Raw genomic sequence first — 23,283 nt, 5'->3', positions numbered from 1 at the left:
CATTCTCTACAATTAGCTCAGTGTCCTGTAAGTTTTAAAGTCTGGCTGAGACTGAATATTACTGTTTTTAGAAATAGATGTTTCATGTAGTGAAACAATATAGTCTCTTGCAGCTCCGAGATTCTATAATTTTTAAGTTGCCTATCTCTATTTTTAGTAATTTGATTGAAAATCACACTTACGATGAATCTTTCTGTAATTGCAGGTTTTATATGGGGAGAAATTAAACAAATGTGGGATGGTGGACTTCAAGATTACATCCATGATTGGTGGAATCTAATGGATTTTGTGATGAATTCCCTATATTTGGCAACAATCTCTTTGAAAATTGTTGCATTTGTAAAGGTAACTATTGTTTATATTGTTGGCAAAGCATAAGTTCTGATAAATGTTGATACACGTTTAATTGCTATTAATTTTACTAATAATGTTACCTAGAACATTATGTATATGTGATAGTCACCTCTTCATGACTTTATTGATAGATGGGTATAAAACACATAGATAATAGCCAATTTATAGTCATAAAACAAATTTCACAATTTGAAGTTGTCACCCAATTTTGTTGCAGCTAAATTGAATGATGCCTCAAAATTACTCACAGTGGTTGCTCTCACTTCTAATCCTTTCCATTTCTAATGAAATTGTACCTTAAACACTGCTTAAATTTTGGCACTGGGTGTTATACGCAAACAATGAATCATGGAACACTACATCAGAAACTAAAGATGTACTGTATGGTGACTAACATAACATAATAAAAGATTATTATAAATTTTGGCACCCAAAATCTATTTTTATCAGGTATAACTAACCGATAACATTACCCAGACAGATCAAAATATTACTCTTTCAAAGCATTGAAATTATTTCAGTTCAAACTAATACAGTTTGCTATAATTAGAGCAGAATATAATTTCTTTCTCTAATCCCATTCAACATGACAGTGCCTGAAATATCATACACCCATCACTCCCCAGATTCTTTTTTTTTTTTTTTTTTTTTAAGATTTTATTTATTTATTCGACAGAGATAGAGACAGCCAGCGAGAAAGGGAACACAAGCAGGGGGAGCGGGAGAGGAAGAAGCAGGCTCATAGCAGAGGAGCCTGATGTGGGGCTCGTTCCCAGAACTCCGGGATCACGCCCTGAGCCGAAGGCAGACGCTTAACCGCTGTGCCACCCAGGCGCCCCTGCTCCCCAGATTCTGTACAATATCAGTCCTTTCCAAACCACAGAATTTATGTAAAACATTTTTGTTCTGCAATGATAATTGGGATTATTTTGTACTTTGGGGGCTATTTTTCAAACCAAAGTATTATCTCCTTCCTGCCTTTCTTTTTCCTTCTTTCCTTTTCTCTCCTTTAAAAAAAAAAATTCTGTCAAAATGATTAGTGTATTAGTAAAAAATAAAGAGTGTCTAACTGGGCTTTATAAGAATGATTCATGCAATTTAGTGATCTGATCTAGAAAATGCTAACATGTAGGTGAACTCATGTTCATTTCATGTAGTTCTTCAGATAGCAGCCTGAGTTTCTTAGTGCCGTGTTCAGCTCTGTCTGGGTCAAAAATGCCCAAAGTTGGAAAGGCCATATTTTCTAGAATTTGTTAAAGTGCTGCCAGCACTCACCAAAACATTAGGAAAGATTATTGCCTACCAGTCTCATGGAAAGCAAGCTGTATTTTAAGAATAGAATGATAATTTGGTAACTTTTCTTACCTGCTTTGAGGTTAATGTCCTTGACGACCTTAACAGGGCAGAAGATATTGTCTTAACCAAGGAGGTTATGCATCTGTGTAGGAGGTGGGCAGTCTGTTGTTAAGTGCATATCTGTCCAATTCCTATTTTCTTTGTAATCCTTAAGTATATCTATAAAATTGTTTTGGCCATCTGTCTGTGAAAAAGTAATATATCTGCATTTTTGTGGTCCCATACAAATATATATAACAAATATATACCAATATAAAATTCTGGTGTTATGGGACTATAGCAGTTCTCAAACTTTCAGGTGCAAAAGAATCACCAGGAAAGCTTGCTAAAACACAGATTCCTTTTCTCCATCCCCAGAAATTTTAAATTAGGAGTATCAGGGAGGATCCTAAATTTGCATTTGTAGCAAATCCATCAGATGATACTGATGTAGGTAATGTAAGGAAGACACATCAAATGATACTGGACTGTACAATTCTGTTCAACAGCTAAGAGAAGTACAGACTGATCCAAAAAGAACTTCTCTCATATATTTTTATATGCAATGTTTATACCAAGATACAGAATATTTTTATATATTACATTTATATGGTGTTTACACATAGTACATATACATTTTAATATATAAGAACTCTGGCATGTGGTGGGAACAATCACATACATTAATGAATACTTGTGGATTTTTTGGTCTCAGTTTTAGATATGGGATTTGAATTTTCTTAAAAAAGTTGTAAATTCGTCATGTGCAACATCAGCTTTAATGTTAAAATGTAAACAGTGCCCCTTATACTACACCAAGGAAAAAATTATGCTTAAAATTCAACTCACCCACCCCACGTGATGAAGAGCGGGTAAAGGAGTAAAGAGGGGATGGAAAGTGCACAGAAATTACCTCAGATGACAATGATGTAAACAACATGGAATCTCAAGAAATAGTTTGTTTACGCACTGTGGTCATAGGATTTCAGCTATGACTGTAAATGTTAAGTGTGGAATGTTATTTCTGAATGATCAGTTGGTGTGACTAAACTGGAGTTTCAGGGGAGGAGTTTAATGGATAGTGTTTTCTGGGCTTGCGTTTTTCCTCCAGCACTTACTAGTTATGTGAACTTGACCTGTTTCTCGGCCTCTCTGTGCCTCTTCTATAAAATAAGGAGACTAATAATTTCTACTTTGTGCTGTTGGTATGAGCAGTAAATGAGCTGACATAATTAAAATGCCTGTTATAGAATAGGCATGCATTATTAATTTTTCTTCTTTTTTACTGCTATGTCCTCCCCCTTCTTTATATACTATGAGCCCATTGGACTTGCCTTTTTAAATGTCTTTATTATGCCCCTTCATTTACCTTATGTTAGTTGAAAAAAGTTTGAGCTCTTGATTCACACTCGTTTTTATCACGTGAAACCTGTATGATTTGAGGCAAGTTATTTAATGTCTGCCTCAACATTATTACCTGCTGAATGATGATAATAATCAAACGAACACTTACTTTGGGGGTCTGTAAGGCCGAGTTGCTGACTCACCCTTCCTTACCTTCTTTTATTTTATCATTCAATTTTTCATGCTAATTCTTAGATAATTTATAAGTTATTATTTCCAGAAAGGGTGCCATATTTGTGTACAAAAATAGACTCTGCTATAAATAAGGCAAACAGCCATTATGTTAATGAATCAGTGAGAATTTCTGGGACCACACTAACAAACCAGGATTTCATTGGTTTTCTGAGAATACAAAGAAGCCTGGGATATATCCCCTGTCTTAGGAAGTTCACAGTCAGGTGGAGGAAAGTGACATGCATATAAGTGAGAACCTTCCCATACAATAAACTCTACAACAGGGACTGTGGTAGTAGGAAGGAAGGAAAGAAACTCTACTGAAGGTGTCTTGGAAGACAGAGCCAGTGGGCATCTTTTGGGTTCATGAATTTGCGTGAGCATTCCAGAGAGAAAAGACACAATGCGCGAAAAAGTCCAAGTGTATAAAGGAGGCCAATATCGAACAGAAATGGTCCAGTAAATGGGGGTGAGGAGAGGATAGGAAGGACTTTTCACATTCTGCTATTGAATGTGGGTTTTCCTCTATTAGTAGAAAAGAGCCATTAATGAGATTTAAGTAGAGAACGAGTCAAATGACAATGAATGCCTGCAGTAGAGAAATGAACATAGGGGAGGCTGGTAGAAGGCTGGATTTGAAAACAAAAATTAGGAAGGAAGAGCCACAAGATAGATGATTTATTAAGTATGAAATATGAGGTAGATGGGATCCCCTGATGCTGCTTCCTGGTAAATAGTTTGCCTACTGTGGGGCAGTCAAGACTACCAAGGAGTTATAACGCAGATCTCCGTAGGATCGTACAGGCGCTACCTCCACTCTGAAGGCGCACAAATGGGAGCAAAACTCAAACCCTAGGTCTTTTGGGCCAAGCCATGGACCCAGACCAAAAAACCTGTCAGTCCACAGAAAAGAAAACCTTTCTGAAACTGATTTATCCAGGAGGAGACAGTTTAGAATGGGTCTGGCAGAAGGGCCACATTTGCTTAATTGGTTTATCCTTTTGTATTTCATTTATCTAGAGGTGATTTAAACAACAACAATAATAACAACAACAACAACAACAGCAACAACATACCAAAGGGTCCTTCTAACTAAGGCCATGGTTTGAGCTCTGATCTGTACTTGATCTGAGTACCTCTTACATCACTTCCTACCTGTGTGATTTGGAGCAAGTTAATCTATACCTCAATCTTCTTATGTACAAAATGACACTAATAATCAAATCCTATAGAATATTTGTGAGGATTACATTAACAAACGCACCTAATGTCATAAGTAGAGCTTAATATAAACAGCAGTTGTTTTTAATTTTACGTACCATGCAACAGCATTACATTGTGCAGACAAATACAGTACAAAAGTATATGTGACTTCACTATTGTCCTCCTTGCATGAAAGGCTTTGTGGTGGTTCCTTAAATACCTCGATTCATGCACATTTCACAGCTCATGGATTGTAAGCTTTTTTTTTCATTTGCTCTTAATCCTTGAGGAAGGTTGGTGGACCATTTCCTCTTCTCACTATGTAAGAAATATTAGTTAATGCAAGCTTGTTGATGCCTAGACACTCTTATAAAATATTACTTTATCTTCATTAGGGCTGGTTTTCTCCTAAATATTACCCAGTCCTTTTCTATATGTACAACTTGTCTCTTACGTTTATCTCTAGTCATTTGGCAGTAATGATTAAATTCCTATGCCTGTTCCACTCAGTGATATAAATATTTTCAAAAATTAAAATCATTATGGATAAGAACATTTATTTTAAAAGTCATGATGGAATTGTTCATACTACCATTCTTCCAAATAGTTCTGAGTAAATAGCTCATTGAATTCTCCTATGCTTATCAGCTAGACAAGAGGTAAATATTTTCTCCATTTCACAAATGTTGTAACTGCAACGTACTCTCCAAATTAGGGAATTTTCTAAATATTCTTCAGTTTTATGGCATAGAGCTCCATAGAGATATAAATCCTAATTGTTGAATATAGTATTATCTATCACAGGAGAAAATCCCATGCCTTCTTATTGTCTTTCACCACTTCATTAGCTAACCAATTTGTAGTAGGGGAAAGGTTTTCACCTTAGAAGTCAAACATTAAAACCAGTATACATTTTCTATTTTACTCTCATATGACAAATATTTTCATTTTGTATCAATTTAATTTTTTACTCATGTTTAATGATGGCTTGAGTATTCTAAGTCTGCATCAGAGACTATGGAGGTATAAAAAACCCAGTATCATGATTCAGTTCATCTTCTTCTTTCACACTACTGCTAAGGTATTCCTGACCTGGCTCCCACTTCCTCTCAGAGTCATCAGTAGCCCCAAACTCTCCATATTCCAGCTATGTTAAGATACTCACATTTCTACAAATGATTCATCTTTTCCAGCAACCATGCTTTTGCGTATGTCTATGATTCTTCACCCTAGAATGCTTTTTCACTTCCTATCATCTATAAAACACTCTATTAGATGCCCACTTCCTAAAATGCATTAGACAGAGCTCCCCACATGGGAAACTGACAGTTAATCCAAGGTTGAATATTCTCTTAGAGAGGTCTGCAACAAGTGAGCCTCTTTAAAAAAAATCTGAGTAAAAATGAAGGCTTAGAGCAAAACTGTACTCTGGTATATTTTACTGAAAAGCAAATACTTGAAAGAAAGAGGAAGACAAAAATTGATGGTCCTAAGAAGGCTTCAATATATATACAGTAGCTCGTGATCTTTCTCTTTCCTTTTTTAAAAAATTAATTAATTATTTATTTTAATTCAAGTATAATTAACATACTGGGTCTTTCTCTTTCAAGGATTACTCTATGACATGGAGCTACCAGCTCCGGTCAACAGGGTCCTAGTGTCCACTCTTCTGTGGTCAAAGAGTACCTGTCAAGGGAAAGATGAGCATTTCTTATTTAATGTCTGTTTTCTTCCCTATATAATAAGCTCATATGACATAAACTGTATTTTATTTGCCTACCACTGTGAGCCCTGAAGATGTGTCTAACACAGGCTAGGCACTCAGCATATATTTAATGAATAATTAACAGCTGAAGAATGAAAATAATTGGAATTTAAATACATTCTAGACAAAGGGCCTGATATTCATAGAAAGGAATTCTGGTGAGAATGGGAAGTAATTTGGGGAATGACCAGTACTAAAGGTTTGAGCCAGAGCATTAAGTACCAAACTGAGTACAAATGGCAGGTCAATGACAAAAAGAAGGCAGGACCCAGATTCCAGAGGCTTCATGTGACATGTTGGAAAACTGGAATTTTATCTCAAGAACATCACAGAGCTCTTGAAGAACATTAAGCAAGATATGAGGTGGTCTGACTGGCCCTTTTAAAAGATGATTTTGGAGAAAATGGATTATTGTAGAAATAAGGTCCAGGGCAGGGAGAGCTATTAGGAGGCTATTATAATTTCTGTGGGAAACAGGGGAACTTTTATTTTTTTAAGATTTTATTTATTTAATTGTCAGAGAAAGAGAGGGAGAAGCTGAGCAGGGAGCCCCCTGTGGAACTCCATCTCAGGCCCCTGGGATCATGACCTGAGGCGGAGGCAGACGTTTAACCAACTGAGACACCCTGGTGCCCAGAGGAACTTTTCTAACCAGCAAGGATATCAATGAAGCCTCAGAACCTCAAATTCTGCTTTGGGTGATTTGCTGCCACTGACTAAGATCAGAGAGCATACGCGGAGAGAGAGTTTGAGGAGGAACAGATCGTGAGTTCCAATGCTGGCCTGTGAGTTTGAGATGCCTGCGAGATATCTGTGTGGACACGTCAACGAAGCAGCAGAATATAAAATATGACTGTCGAGGGAGACGTCTGGGCTGGAGTTGGAGGATTGGGCGTCATCAGCACATAACTGTCAGCTGAGATCACTGAAAACTTCCAGGGGGGAGTAGACAGAATGAGAAGAGGAGAGGCTTGTGAGGCAAAGTCAGTCTTTAAGGAGCAAGTGAGAAAGAGGGACCGGCGAGGGGTCCTGAGAAACGGCATCACGAATGGCTGGAGGCGAATGTGCAGAGATTAAATAATGAATATAGATTTTGTGAAGAAGTTTTAGAAAACAGAGCCAAAGAGAAATTTTAAATTCAAGTTAAGTTTTTCATTCCTAATAATAGAGTTTGGAAAATACATTTAAAATTGAAGAATTAATTTTTCTCTTCGAGTTCAAAGAACGCCGTTGTTTGTAAGAATTTTTAAAAATTGCGCTGTAAAACCATGCCTGTATTCAAAAACCGAAGTGAAACGTATAACATGAAGGACAGGAGAAAAATTAAAAAGCAAAATTTAAAAGAACGACATCAAGAGATCATTACTAAATGTTTATATCTCTATTGAATCCTGACAGAAGACGAGGTTTCTGGATCAGAGAACAGACAAATTATTTACTTATATAACAATCTTCACATTGGTTCTTCATCCTCCAGTTCCCTACAGGGCAACAGATGAGAACCAGATGTACCCTTTGCACACAGGAGTTTGTACCACAGGAGGGGAACCGGGAAAATGGGAACCTCAGAGCTTCTATAGTTCAGCCATGCCAGCTGCCCATCTTCCTCCTGGAGAAAAAGAAAGACCTTAACTTTCTAAAGTGAACAAATTCTCTCAGGGGAGGCAAAGGTCCCTAGTTTTATTATCCTTAGAATCTAAGCAGATGGCTCCAGGGGAGACGTTTCCAAATCTCTCAGAATGTCTCTATATTTAACTTCCCAGGCTTATTTGCCATTCAGACATCTTTTAACAGCCACACAATGTTTTGCTCAGGAAGCCCTGACCATGCATAAATGCGAACATATTCGCATAGCATTGTTTCCCAACAATTACCAGAAGTGCTAGACTCTGAAGCAACTTGGGTAATTATACTGGGGCAGAATCTAGCGTCTTGTGATTTGTAAAATGGAAAGCCTTCCTCTTGATTTCACAAGTCCCAGCTGAGACAGTTGGCCAAGAAGTGATCTAAAGTACCACGTCACCCTGTGATGATGGATTTTATATGCCACTGCCCCCAACTGCCTGTGAGACCTAGAACAAGGAACAGCATCTCCAGGAGATTGGATAATATCAAAGGACCCTTAAAGCTTGAACAACATGTAATCTCTGTTCATTTCTGGCCCCGTTAGTCCTGGATGGAATTGATCACTTTCTCTCCTCTATTCCCACAGCACTTTGTGGGTTAATCTCTTCGAGCATCTTTATTACTAGGTGTCCCTACCATCCTCAGTGGACAATAAGTACTCAATGGAAGAAGATGTTGCTTGGGCACCCATTGCCTGCACCATGGTGTTAAATGTTATGAGGAATTCCGACAGTCACATCCTTAAGAATGCTTACTGTGTCGTATTTTGTACATTTTGAGATATAGTCTTAAACCGTATTAGCTTAGCGGAGAGAGAAAGAGAAATATATAATTAGCCATCAATGGGGGGCAGAAGGGATGTTCTCTACCTAAACACGTCTTTCAAGAGAAGTGAGAAAAAGGTGAAGGTGATCTTAGTCTCTGAAGGAAAAGGTACTTTGTATACGGCGTGACCAAAAGAAGAGAATTAGGTAGTGGTTGATACCACAAACCCTCAGTTTGATACTTGTCATAATGAATAAAAAATAATGTTTTTAAATGTTTATGGATCTTCAATGATTAGCTGTTTTATGGTGAAGTTAGCAATGTTCAAGAACAGTTATCAGCATTTAAAAATAGGAAATAATTTCCCTCTAGCTCAAACTTGATTGTTTTAAATTGTCACTCAAGCAAGAGTCTGAGTGTTAAACAAAATCAGAAGCTTGTGATGTATTTCCTCCCCAGGGAGATTAAAAAAATACTATCTATTAGTTTCAAGAGAATTAATTAACATTTGTAAAGGTCTTTGGTATAAAATACAATATAAAAACAATGGACATAGTCTGATACTCTGATGGGACTCATAGAGAAAAAGAACTGTTTTTTCTAACATGATTATTAGGAGAAAGATCCAGTTGTCTAGACATATTTTTTAGGGATGTGTATGAAGAAGAGAATTCAATTTATTGTTTGGTTCCTACACAGGTTTAATTACAGATTTTTGTAACACAGTATTTCAAAGAGCATATTTGATCTTTTTTTAAAAAAGTGATATAAATTTACCTCAGTAATACAAAGGATAAATTTCATTTTGCTTTTTATATAGCTCAGTGTCAAGATTTTAATTAACTTACTCTTACCTTTTAAATAATTTCTTGTCAAAGTTTAATAAAATACCAAATATTTCTCTTAAATCCCATATTTTATCTCATTAAGGAATGTTCAAATAATTATCATATGTTCTGCATATTAAATATAAAAAAAAATTAACTCATTGACTTTCAGGATGATTTCCAAGTTGGGTTTTATCTGCATTTAGGATATAATAGATACAAGGCACCAACAGTTATGCCCATACTGGTCATTACTATTTCCAGGGCAATGAACCAGTACTTTCACTCATTTATATGTAATTTGTATCCCGGATGCATTCACCTAGACTAGGCAGGGGTGTCAACTACAGTAAGTAAAACCATTGATAATTTTGTTCAAAATTTAGTAGTTTTCCTTTATAACATAGCTTTCTTTGTTATCACATTGCTGTCTTTTCCCCATATAAAATCAGCTTTTTTTCTATGTAACATTTTCTTTTCTTTTTTTAAAGTTCAATAAGAAAGGTCAAGATCAGATATAATTCACATTTTAACAAGTACTACAAAAGACAAGGACAGACCAGGAAGGCCACTTTGATTAAAGCTTATAAATTATAAATGTCTTTAATAAACTCATTTTTGTGTAGATGAATATTGCTGCCACCATCACGAAGGACAACAGGCCATGTGACAGATCACCTGCAAAAACATTCTGACCTGAACTTGACATAGTCATATGTGTGTGTTTGTTTTATTTTCTCTTTATTTCTCTCTCTTTTTTTTTTTCCCCAGTACAGTGCACTTAATCCACGAGAATCTTGGGACATGTGGCATCCCACTCTGGTGGCTGAAGCTTTATTTGCCATCGCAAACATCTTCAGTTCCTTGCGCCTGATCTCGCTGTTTACCGCAAATTCTCACCTGGGGCCTCTGCAAATATCTCTGGGAAGAATGCTCCTGGACATTTTGAAGTTTCTATTCATATACTGCCTTGTGTTGCTAGCATTTGCAAATGGCCTAAATCAGTTGTATTTCTATTATGAAGAAACAAAAGGGTTAAGCTGTAAAGGCATACGCTGTGAAAAGCAGAATAATGCATTTTCAACGTAAGTTGAACAGACGCTTTTATTGGTAACATTGTGTGGAATTCAGAGCGTATTACATTATGAATTTGAACCATGACAAGTGGTTGCAAAGAAAATTGTGCTTAATGCAGAAAACAGAATTAACGTGGCTTTGGATACAAATGGATCCTTCTGACATTAAAAAAGTATATATCCAGTACATCTAAGTCTTAGCAAAATGGTTTTTTAAATGACCTCATATAAAGGAAAGCTACATATTCCGTTTTAAAATGTGAAATGAAGAGGAAACCTCTACCCTATGGACAGCTTACAGGCACGTTAAAAGACAATATACATAAAGCCAATCATGTGAGAAAATTCAAGTACTTCTCAAGCTTCCTGTGTTCTCCAGATAGGAAAGTCCCTTTACGTGTTCTTTCACTCTCTAATTCCCTGCACAAAATAAATCAAAGCATGGAGAAATAGTCCAGACTAGGAACCCCAGGCTAACCCGGGCCACTATAATTATGCACACGAAACTCTCCGTGCCCTTACACCTGGTGAGCGATAGGCCTCGCATAGTGCCAACCTCTCAGGCAGGTTTGCTGACAGCTCGGGGTCATGGCCCGGTGTCTGATGCTCACACGGTCTTCACAGCATACACCTCCGCACACCTGTGTCCATTTCTTCCCACTGTGATCACCAGACAACTGTGATAAACAGTTAATTAGCAGGCGAACGAAGAAGTTAGGTCGTGTTCCTTTGCACGGTACCTGCAAGTGAACACACGGTCATTTTATAGGTGACTAAAGATCAGACCCTATTCATTGGCCATTATAGAATTTCATGTTCAATAAGACAGTGCAATAATTTCTCAAGTGGGAAAAAATCAACACCTTCATATAAACTAAGTCACTTGTGGCTTCAGTATTCTTGCCGATTCACTTCTGTGTCTGTTTTATCTTTGATCCCAATGTTTAAAACTCCATTTTGATTAATCGACATCTGCTTCTTTGCACATAAAATTTTAGTCTCAGCCTTAGCTGCCTCAAATCCTTTCAGAAATAGATTTGATACAAACCCTGAGTCATAGAGGAAACAAGAGGTCATTTCAGCTTCCCCTTGTCCTTTCATGCCTTGCTCTCACCTGGAGTTCTCCAGCCTGACCCACTTACTCAGCCCTGTCATCTTCCTGGTACCCTTTTCTGACCCTGGACAAGAGGGATTCAGTGATACCCCTTGTGACTGCGTCCTTGTGACCGGCATGGTCCTGCACTGTGTCTCAGTGTTGGTATCTGAACTTAATCTTTCCCCACTCGTTTGTGCTCCTTGTCATGGAAATTTGCTCCTGGCAACTGAGACTAGGGATTTACAATGGTCACATCCCACCAACCTCCAGCTTTGTGGAATAGAATTCAGCCTCTTACCAACATCCTGGATGCTGTCTTCTGTCTGTCTCTTGATTTCTGATGGAGAGAGCCCTTTTGCTCACCCCGCTTTCCCAACTCCCTTGGTACTTTGTATTGCGTGCCCTGATGCAAACCACTGGCCAATAGGCCCCCTATCTACGTGTGTTGCCATATCCTTCTGATTCTGTGGGAGAACTTCCACACAGCACCTAGAACCAGGTTACCTCCCAGGTTGTGTTTCATTCGGGGAACAGTTCTGGTTCCAAGACTCAGCCCCTTCTCAGACATCTGGTTCATCCGCAGGTAACCCCATCCTCATGTATGATCCCTACGTTCCCAGGAATCACATTGCCCTATTACTGGTTTTGTGGTAAATGATTACATATTATGAATGAATTTTACTCTCTGTCCAAGAAATTCCATGACTACAGAAGCCTGAGGCAAAATATCTAGTATAAATTGCATTCTAGAAGCAAACGTACTGAATTGAATTGCTTGGATTGTGTATTATTTTAGTGTACCCATGCCAACGTCTCCTCTAGTGTCAGGAAAAGCAACAGATAACAGCGTATCTCAAATATTATAGACCCAAATCATTCAGCCCATACAAATCAGATATTTTTACCTGAATTTTTTTTTCCAGATCGTGGAATGTAAATCTACAAGCAACAGATTATTCAAAAACTAAAACATATAGCAATAACCCTTAGTATTATTAATGTATTAGAATGTATAGCATGTCCAAGGCCGGCATAAGTTACCTGCCCCCTGATGACCCTTTTTTCAGTATAATGGGTCCAGTCACTGCAAGGGGATGTCTAGCGGCGCCCTCTACAGCTTGTTTCTTTGCTTTTGTTGGCCTTTGATTTTCTTTTTATGATTTCCTTTTATAATTTATATTACTCCATAAATTTCAATTTTTTTTTTACTATACACTATCTCAGAGATCTTATTCCATTTGAGGACTAACATAATGTAATAAAAAATCATTTAAAAAAATAAAAATAAAAATAAAATAAAATCTAAAAAAAATAAAAAATAAATAAATAAAATTAATAAAAAAAATAATACTTCATGTAAAGTACCTAATAATGGCTGCCTAATAATGGCTGTAAAGTGCCTAATAACTGCCTAATAATGGCTACCTAATAATGGCTGATGAAAAAAAAGTAAGCTACGCTACGTCTGTGTATCATTATCGGTAGTGGCAGAGCATTATCTCCCACCTGTATCTCCCTGGTTCTTCTCTATGCCTCCTTCCATTCAGGGTGCAAATGTAAACTGAAACTCTGAGCCCCGTGTTCGCACTAGCTTCCACCCCTGTCACCCTCCTTCCCTACATCCAAACAACCCTGAAAAGAACTCTGGGCAAGATAACCTTGTTTTCTTCTTATTCATTCTTCATCCAATGGCAATTTGGCTGCTGCTTCCATCAGTCCACTAACACTGCTCTAGAAAATATCTACAGCCTCCATATCCCCCTTTTTGAGGGACATTTATCTCTTTAAAGCTTATTGAATGTATCTGCATCGTGTGACCCTGTTAACACTTACTTTTGAAATTTTGTCTTCCTTTAATTTCAGTGTTACTATGTCTTTTACTTCACCTCTTACTCCTCGAATTTTTCTCACTGTTCTCTGATAATTATATTTCAGTTATTGCTTTTAAATAGTGATCTTGCCTTAGTGACTATCCTCAGACCATATTACAGTATCTCTGTGAAAATTCATCTGTGCTTACGGATGTGGCCCTAGATGTCTTGGGGGATGACTCCTATATTCCCATCACTAGCACAGATCTCTCTCCCTAAGATCTGTGAGCCCAACTGTCCTATGGACCCCTCTCCATGCATATCTCCTAAGAATTTAAACCCAAGGAAAATTTATCAGAGTCTCTCTAAAAATTTGTTCTTTCTCCTCCTCAACGCTCTTTCTTAGTCAATACTATCACAACACACCCAGAAACTTAAATCAAAAGCTTGTGCTTTATACTAGATCCTTCCCTCCCCAACCCTTCCACATGTAGTCAATAGTGTCTATTCCTGCTCTTCATTATCCCGGCGCCATCTTCCCTTGCTCATTGCCCATGCCTACACCAAAGTTCTCTTGCCCCTGGCCTCTGCCTTCTTTTATATGTCTTCGTCTTGTTCCCTGAGTGATCTTTCTAAACCAAAATCTTTACACTCCTCCGTTTAAAGTGTCTAAATGGTTTCCCATTCCTTACCAGATACAGCCAAATTCCTTTGCATGACATACCAGGTAGGTCCTTCAGTGAGCTGCCCCTTGCTTCCTTATCTAGCCCCATCTTTCTCCATTCCCCCAAAACATTTTACTCTTCAACATTTTTCAATCAATCCCCAAATATGTCATATTCTACTCTCATCCCAGAATGCCCTTGTTCTCCCTTTCCACATGGCAAAACGGTCTTCTGTTTTCCAAATCCTACCTGAGATGTGCTTTTTCCAGGATGTCTTCCTGATCCCCTCCTGACTGTGAGCTCCCAGTGGGCACAGCCTGGTCTGTGTCTTCCATGTCTCTCCTTCAATTTGCCCAACAGCAAATGGACACTTTTCTTCTGCTCTGAAGCTTCCAGATTGTTATCTCTTTAAAGTGGGAAGAACTGCATGATACTAAAGAAAACCAAATATTCAGTCACTGAAATTATTCTAGCTACAATTTTAAATTAATAGTCTCTGGTTAAAGGACTCTCCTGTGAAGAGAGGGGCATGGGCTTTATGACAGATACTGGCTCATTAAGAACATCTTTTTTATGTTTATTGAAGGTATATTCCTCAAAATTGGAACTGGCCTTCATTTGTTTTAATATTACATTATTCCTTATAAACTAAGAATAGTCAAATGTGTCATATTAATTTGTGTTTCCTTATCATTTTCATTTCAAAGGATGGTGGAACCTCAACTGTGGAATATATTACCTTTTTACTTGTTCTGTTTCTCTAGTTATAAGTACTTAACTGGAAAGCAAGATAATTTTTTAAAGTAGCAACTGGGAAATATCTTTAAAGAGCAAGAGACAAAGAAGTTATCTTTAGGAAGGCATTGCTATAGCATCAACCCATAGAAATTGCCAGGTTTTAGTTAACTAGGGTTTTATGCTAAGTATTATTTAATTAAGTGTGATATTATCCTCCGAACCATTCTGTCCTTATCACACCAAAGAATTGGGAAAATAGTTGTCACATAAAGGCAGTCTGAGATATACCACAGCTAATGATTTTTCAATCTATGGATAAACTTGCTATCAATAGTTTTGGGAATCACTAATGGTGGAAACGTTTCTAGAAGCAGTGGCTTTAAAATGTTAACTTAGATTAACTTTTTTTAGTCCATATAATAAAAGAATAATTAACATAATAATATAAATAAGAAACACTAATGTCTTGATACTAGGGTCTTAATTAATCTAAAAATAAATATATTTTGGTTAAGTGGAACTATTCTGCACATCTCACTTGCGATTCATTTCACTGATGAAAAGAAAAGAAAAATAATGAAATCCAGAATTAATCACAAGATGTCACCTTATTTTGAATTTTTTTTCCTTTTCAAATTCTAATTAAAAACCTGAATAAATGTTTTGCCAAAGGGTTTGCTAATATTCTCTAATAATTAGTAGTTCTTATTTAGACAGAAGCAAAATCAGTATTATTCAACCATTGCAATCCATTTAGTCTACGTCACACTTTTTATTTGAACATTTAAAAAAGCAACTGTTATGGGATTTATGTGGCATTTTATGTAATTTATTATAGCACTTAAATTATATAACTTCTAGCTCTCTCTCTGAAATGCTATTGATACCAGGGGAAAACCAGCTGAATTATATTTGTATATTCATGGTGAGAATTTACACAGTCTAGAAAGAAAGAACAAAATTACCTTACATTGAACCCAAATGACACTGTCATTAATTTTAGAAGTTGTCCTTAAAGTTACTAAAAATAAGGAACTTATGGCCTTGGATCAAATTTACTTATTTCCTGAGAAAGTTTTCAAAGAATAACTTAGAGTAGCTTTTGCCTAGGGCCAATGAATTAGATTGAACTTTCCCTGATAGTGTGAGAATCTGACATCTTAAAGGGTTGGCCTTTAAGAATGCATGGTCAGCTCCTCACATGGTTCACATCCCTGCTAGCAAGACAAATTCTCATTGAAGTTGATCAGATCAGCTCCCTTATCATTTTATGATAATTGCTCCATTGTTGAAGAGCTATAGCAAAATAAATCAATAAATAATTGCATATTTTATAATTAAAATTTAATTAAACAATTATAATATGAGATTGTTTCCTTTAAAAAAAATAGCAATAAACTTTAGAAAAGAAGTCCTGAGTGCCAAATAAGATACCTTAGTTCGATTTTCCTAGTGGTACAGACCAGAAATTCATGGAAAGTTTTCCAGGAACAGGAGTTTGGTCCAAGAATCATGCACAGGATTAGAGCCTTTTGATCCTCTGAGCAAGGATTGATCTTAGCAGGAGTAGAATCTAGAGCAAGGCCTGGCTTCAGGAAGGGCAGGAGATGACATAACCCTGGACTGTAAGATCATTTACTCTGAGAACCAATGTTAAACCTGTACGTCATCTATTCCATGTTTATTTTCTTCAGGGTTTACTTATCACCTGGCTTATTTCTCTTCAGTTCTCTGCTCCTTGGTTTTTGCTGTCTCAAACCTTTGGCTTCTCATAATTCCAATGATCCTGACTCTCCATCATAACTCCTGTCATTTCAGCCCCTTTTGGCAACTACCTCGTTCTCGGTATTTCTAAGGTAAATTTGTATGGAGAAGAAATCTGATAGTATAGGCTCATCTTTTTCATATCTGTCTATGCCATTAACCCCTGGCCTCTATGAATTTGCTTTCCTTGGGTCACTTGACCTCTGAAATCCTACCTCCTTAGTCACCATGCCAGGTATGAGAATAGTTTTTGTTTTTACAATATGATGTGACTAAAGTCTTCTTTTAACCATTCATCAAAGAGTATAAAAATTCTGTTATCTTTTTATTACATTATACTAAGATGTTACAATGTTCCTGCTGAAATAAACAGTTCTGCACATAGGTTCAGACTCTCTTTATCTCATCCTGTTTCTTGAACTAAGTTAAGGAAACTTCATTTTCAATGAAACACCAGAGTTCATTCATTGGCAAAAAAGAATTAAATGTTCCCTGAAATAGGAAAAATAGCAAATTTTGTTATCTGAGCATTCTGACATTTTGCCATCTTATTTGATTCACTATGTACAACTTTAATTGTAATTGTGGAAATCCACAACAATAACATTATTTTTAGTCCTTCTACGACTAAGAAGCACGAGCATGTGAATGAACTGACATCTTTCAAAGATGAAGCTTGAGGATGTATCATTTATTAACTTTCAATGCCCTAGGACACTGGTTAGCAAGCTTTTCGTGAAAAGTCTAAATATTTTAGACTATGTGGGCCATATGTTCTCTGTTGCAACTACTCACCTCTGCCATTTTAACACAAAAGAAACCATAGATAATGCAGTAATAAATGATTGTGGCTGTGTTTCAATAAAACTTTATTTATGGACATTGAAATATGAATTCATAGAATTTTCACGTCACAAAAATAGTTCTCTTTCCCAACCATTTGAAAAAGCAAAAACCATTCTTAACTTGGGAGCCATGCAAAAACAGTCAGTGGGTCAGATTTGTTGTCCCTCCTCTAGCAAACTAAATAGCTTTGAAAGCTCTTAGGAAAGTTAAGTACACCTGGAAAAATCAAGTACACTATTGGTGCTATATGATGAAAACAATTTTCTTTCATTCTTTTTGTTAAGTTTAATTTTGTAATTCTTTAATACATTTTATTAAGTTTAATTTTTAAATTAAGCAAATATACATAATAGGAATCAAGTTCTATTGTTATATCTTATTGTATAATTGTTCTATTAATATAGCTATTAGTGTCATTTTATCTTTATTCCAGGTTATTTGAGACACTCCAGTCCCTGTTTTGGTCGATATTTGGACTGATCAATTTATATGTGACCAATGTCAAAGCACAGCACGAATTCACTGAGTTTGTTGGCGCCACCATGTTTGGGACATACAATGTCATCTCTCTGGTTGTCCTACTCAACATGTTAATAGCTATGATGAATAACTCTTACCAACTCATTGCTGTAAGTTGAATGACTTTATTTTAACTCCACATTTCCCTCTAGAATGTGTTGTTTCTAGCCATACCCTATCCTATTTGTCATAGAAAACAGTCTGTAATTGGCTATTGATGAGACAGAACAGAATTATAATATGAATGATTAATTTGAAGTTTCTAAACAGTATTATACCATATTTGGCTACGTACTGATTTAGTTTTGTCATATCATGGAGGATTATAAAATAAACGGAATCTATCTTTCCAGGCAGTCATTGCGATGGCAGGCACTGGGGGAGGGATGAAGTATGAACAAGTGGCTCATCTCTGTGCCGTGCCCTTTGCACTTTGCATTGTCTCTGTCCATTGAACCTACAGTCTTGGTATAAACAATCTCGTGCCAGCCTGGCAAGATAAAAAAGCTAGCCTAGAGGGGAGGTTGATGGAAAAAGCCACAGGATTTTCAATTTCTTAAATCCAGAAAAACCAACATAGGAGTAACCCTGAATTCTACAGCAGAGGACACAATACCATACATGTTTATTTGAAACTCTAGAATCCAAACAAGTTAGTTTATTTATTAATTCATTCAACAAATTCTTATTGAGAACTTATTCTGTTGCCATGTACTGTTCTAGGAACCAGAAATACAGCAATGAAAAAGAAAGACAAAGCCCTTTGTCTCCTTGAACTTCCCTGCGTTTCAATGGCCATTAGCAATAGCAACAGAACAAATCCATACTGGAATGAAATACTTTTAAATCTTTCATATTTATACCTGAGACAAGTAGCATTTTATAAGCATAATTTATAACCATAATTTTCTCTTTAAATAGCTACAATTGCATCTTTGAATCTATTGCTAAACCACTGGAATGTTATTATTGTTATTTTGAGAAACAGCATTCTGAATTTTACTTAAACTGTCTTTATGGAGGCAAGACACCTGTCACAGATGAAAAACTGCATAAAACATAAGAATAGATGATTTTTATTTACTGATTCACAAACTAAGTATTTGTATCAGATATACCTCCATCCTAGGATTTGCAGGTGAATATCTGAATTTGTGGAGCTATATTTAAGCATCTTGCAAGTATGGATTTTTTAAGATAGTGTCTATGTATTTGTTTCAGAAGTTCTGTATTCTTCTGGTCAACACATTTGCAAAACATGGATTCTATCTTCCAGACCACCTTCCAAAAAAATTAGAAAGTCCCTAATTATCAAGCTACATATAGATAAACTGTATATACAATTTGGATTCTATAAAACAACAAATGTATTGATTTCATCAAGAAGAGAACATTAAGAATAGTATGACTCTTTTTTTTTTTTTTTTTTTTTTTTGCTTCTTTATGGGGTGTGTCTTTCTAGGTGACTTCTTAAAGAGATGAGAACGATCTTCAAATCTCCATTTTTGTTTAGCTCAAACTCTAAAACTACTTGAGAGGAGAGCAGGCACTGAGAACCTGAGACAGGTGTACCTCCCAGCCATCATGGGCATGATGGCTCTTTGGAGCATGAACATGCCAATTATTTGATTTTCACTTGGGTAACAAAAGGAAGTTTTGGGCATCACCAGCATAGAACATTTCATTTCTGGTTTTTCTGCTATTGATTCTGTTATAGACCCTCTCAGAATCCCAAACCATGAACAAAGGAAGAGTCTGCTTTGTGGTAGCCATAAGAGAACATAATGAGGTCAGGATAATCCTTAATTTGTGCCTCCTGCCGAACTAGAAGGAACAGAATCTACTCACGGGCCAATATTTTTTCCAAGTGACTGCTTTTTTATGACCTTAAGCCAATTCTACTGACTCCCATTTCCATGACTACAGCAAACAATAGGTACTTTCCTTCATTACTGCGGAATCTACAAGCTTGCTTAGAAAGAAAGCCAGGGAAGGTGGAAGAAATAGAAGAGCGGAAGTGGGGAGAATGGGGGGGTGCGGGCTGGAGCTTCTGTGTTTCTATTGATCAGTCTATCCCATCAAACATTTGCTAAGCAACAATGAAAGCCACGCATTTTCTAGATATGCTCATTCCCGTTGAAAGCACAATCTGTCCAGTGTCTAGATGAAAATCTCTATTGCTCAGAGTAGAAATGTATATACAACACGTGCATTCATTAGCACACAGCCGTTTAGGAATATTGGAATGAAGCACAGTCTAAGGTTATGCTCCTACTCTAAAATCTGAGTTCTTCTTTCTAATATTAATGGGTTAAAATGGAATATTTTGAAATCCTAAAATGCGTGTATGCCTAGTTTCTACCACCTCCTACTTCCCAGATTTTCTGCTTTAATCAGATCTGTGGCTAATGTAAGAGGGGACTGGCTGCCCTATCTCTAATTGTCACACATGTTCTTAAGTTCTTTCAGGAGATTAATAAAGTGGGATGATTGATAAATGATGAAGGGGATAGCCTCAGGCCTGCAGGCAGCCACTAACCATCCTCCTATTTGGTGCCATTTGGACAAAGTTATGTCAGGGCTCAATGCTGTGTCAGATGCCCTAGTCTACATCTGTTAGAGGAACTTCTCCGAATTTGTGCCTGTTGCTTAAAGGTGGACAAGAATTATTCACATAGAAACATATCAAGAAAGACTTCTCCTGGAAATAGCAGAAGGCTAAGCCATGCAGGTGGCAGTACACCTAGGCAGGGATTCAAGGCTTTGGGTAAGACATAAAAGCCTGTTTTTGGCCAGAATCTAGTGCAACTGAGCTAATGTAAGCCTACAGTTCGGGAAAGGAAAATTCATCCCCAAGTCATAACTGATCACTGCAGTCTCTTTAACATGGAATTATTTTAGATGTCTGTTTCACGGAAGAAGGGAGGATAAAACCTGACAAGATTGCTGTGACTCTTTACCAGGGTAAGCCATCATCTGGAATGTTTAGATGACAATCGCTGGGAGTCAGCCTTGTTTTTATAAGCAATTTAATTAATGTTCCAAGAGCTGCTCCAAGTCAAGTTACAGGCTCTCTGTGAGGTTTATCTCACCTTGGTAATTAAGAAACCTGTCAGCAGTTGTCATATTCTCCTGTTCAGGACCATGCAGATATAGAATGGAAATTCGCTCGAACAAAGCTTTGGATGAGTTATTTCGAAGAAGGAGGGACTCTGCCTACTCCCTTCAATGTCATCCCAAGCCCCAAGTCTCTCTGGTACCTGATCAAATGGATATGGACGCACCTGTGCAAGAAAAAGATGAGAAGAAAGCCTGAAAGTTTTGGAACAATAGGGGTAAGAACACAGCATGTTAGTATTACTTTTTTTTTTAATTGTGTATTTGAATATATTTGTATTTCTTGTTGGATATTCTTGCATTTTTAGCCTTTTTGTTTTTTCTGGCTGCATTTTGGTGAACATTTACAACACAGCTCCCATGTCTAAGACACTGTTTCCTACAGTGAGGGCAGTCACTGTTATCTAAATGGGAGCCCACTTGACACAGGCCTCTCCTGGGCTCAGGAGCTGAGGCTGGGGGAACTAACACTTTGGCTCTTGGTACCCTGATTTCTAGCCCATTTCAGAATTTCAGCCTTGGGTTATTTGTGGCATTACTTACTCATTGTCTGCTTCTCTCTCTGGATTGCAAGGGAAGGGGGCTGTTTTCAGTCACCTTGTAGTCTCAGCGCCTAACATAGGCTCCTACACAGTGTATAATGTTTGACCAAAATTTCTCAACTAAATGATTAAATGGATATTGTAACTTGAACTTGAAAATGTTGTGTCATGTTCAAGCACAGTGACTTTGGAATATGTCGAATTTCTCAACATTTTGCTTCTACTCCCAATCATTTTAAATACCAGGAAGTTGTGTTTTTTAAAAATGTTAGGACCCCTCAGAGCCGTGCTCCTGTCACACTATAAGATTAAACTTCCTTTGGAAATTTCTTTCATGCTGGAAACCAAGATTCAAGCAATTCCATCAGAAAAGACATGGACTTAGGACTTTGTTCCAGGCAAACCACTGACACAGGACAAGTTATTCTTCGTTTCTTCCTTACTTAATTTCCTATTTTTCAAACTTCTCGATCTTTTGAGAATTCATACTCTAACATTCATTAGTCATTCTGACTTATTCAGAGAAATTGCTTTGGAAGTATTCTAATATGCCATTATATTAGAATCACCAAGTAATACTAGTTACTTACTAAATTTTTTAAATTTTTTAAAATTTTTCTTTAACATGGGTTTTGACTGCTAGCTATGCCCTAAGTGATCCTTCTCACTCATTAACTTTATTGCCTACTAGGCATTGTTATCAGCTCAAATGAGCCTTTCTATGCTGACAGTGGTATTGATTTTGCTGTCTTGTCAGTAACGTTTCTAATTCAAAAGAGAAATTGACTGGCAAGAGCATATAGCAAACAGAGAGGTGGTTAGGAGAAGCAGTTATATTCTTTCTTATAAATTCTTACCCCATGAACTTGGAGGACTAAAGTTTGAGCATATATCTGATCTTAGAAATCAAAGTTAAATTATGATGAAGCCTTAGGCTGCAACCCTCATACAAATTGATAAACTTTACCACTGACTTTAGAAAGAGTGAAAGTATTTGTTTGATTTCTGTTAAAAAAAAATAGGTTTAAATTATTTTAAAATGGTTGTAAAATAAATGTAATGACTTCAGCTTAATAAGCAATTTTCACACACGTTCCACCTGCCAGCCAGGAACTGGGGGGTTGGAGTGGGTACAAAGGCATGCTTTCCATCCTTGAGGGCATTATTTATCATAAGGGAGATACAAATATGAGAACATGTACTATAGTACATGTCATATAATATTTTTAGCATTATAATATTGTTACATGCAAGGTGCTATGGCAACATTGTAAACAATAATTAATGTTTTCCTTGAGGTAAACAGAAAAAGGTTTCAGAGAAGCCAAACCGGGTTACTCTGTTCCACATTAAAATACACTCGTCCTTTTTCACATTTTATTCTTAAACTCATAAGAAATTTATTTAATCAATCCCTGAAAAGATATTAATGATTAGTACAGTTCTATCTTATCTCTCATAGGAGTGTTTTGATTTCAAAAGAGTTTCTGGGTCCCAAAATAAAGGTCACACACAAAAGAAATTTGTCCTCAGTAGTTTAATTTTAGGCAATAGCAGAGAAAATCTTGGGTTTTAAGATGCCGCAAAACTTGTAACAAGATATGGGGCCCTGATCTAATATTTTAAGAGACCCAACTGTGCTGCCACCAAAATAAT

General features: G+C 36.8%; 1 protein-coding gene across 2 annotated transcripts in view; it reads left to right on the top strand.

Annotated features, from left to right (window-relative positions):
* TRPC4 (transient receptor potential cation channel subfamily C member 4) overlaps nucleotides 1-23,283 on the top strand; it is a 203,077-nt gene that overhangs the window by 164,749 nt on the left and 15,045 nt on the right. Inside the window, exons 5-8 of one of the 2 annotated variants that reach the window (XM_034665084.1) lie at nucleotides 206-345; nucleotides 10,225-10,538; nucleotides 17,883-18,078; nucleotides 21,109-21,318. In XM_034665084.1, the coding sequence (XP_034520975.1) occupies nucleotides 206-345; nucleotides 10,225-10,538; nucleotides 17,883-18,078; nucleotides 21,109-21,318 (860 nt within the window). The remainder of the gene's footprint in view (nucleotides 1-205; nucleotides 346-10,224; nucleotides 10,539-17,882; nucleotides 18,079-21,108; nucleotides 21,319-23,283) is intronic. The other variant, XM_034665085.1, reaches the window with a different exon arrangement.

This window comes from Ailuropoda melanoleuca, chromosome 7 (assembly GCF_002007445.2).
Source record: "Ailuropoda melanoleuca isolate Jingjing chromosome 7, ASM200744v2, whole genome shotgun sequence".
In the NCBI taxonomy this organism is placed as follows: Eukaryota; Metazoa; Chordata; class Mammalia; order Carnivora; family Ursidae; genus Ailuropoda; species Ailuropoda melanoleuca.
This window is presented reverse-complemented; position numbering and strand designations above follow the sequence as displayed.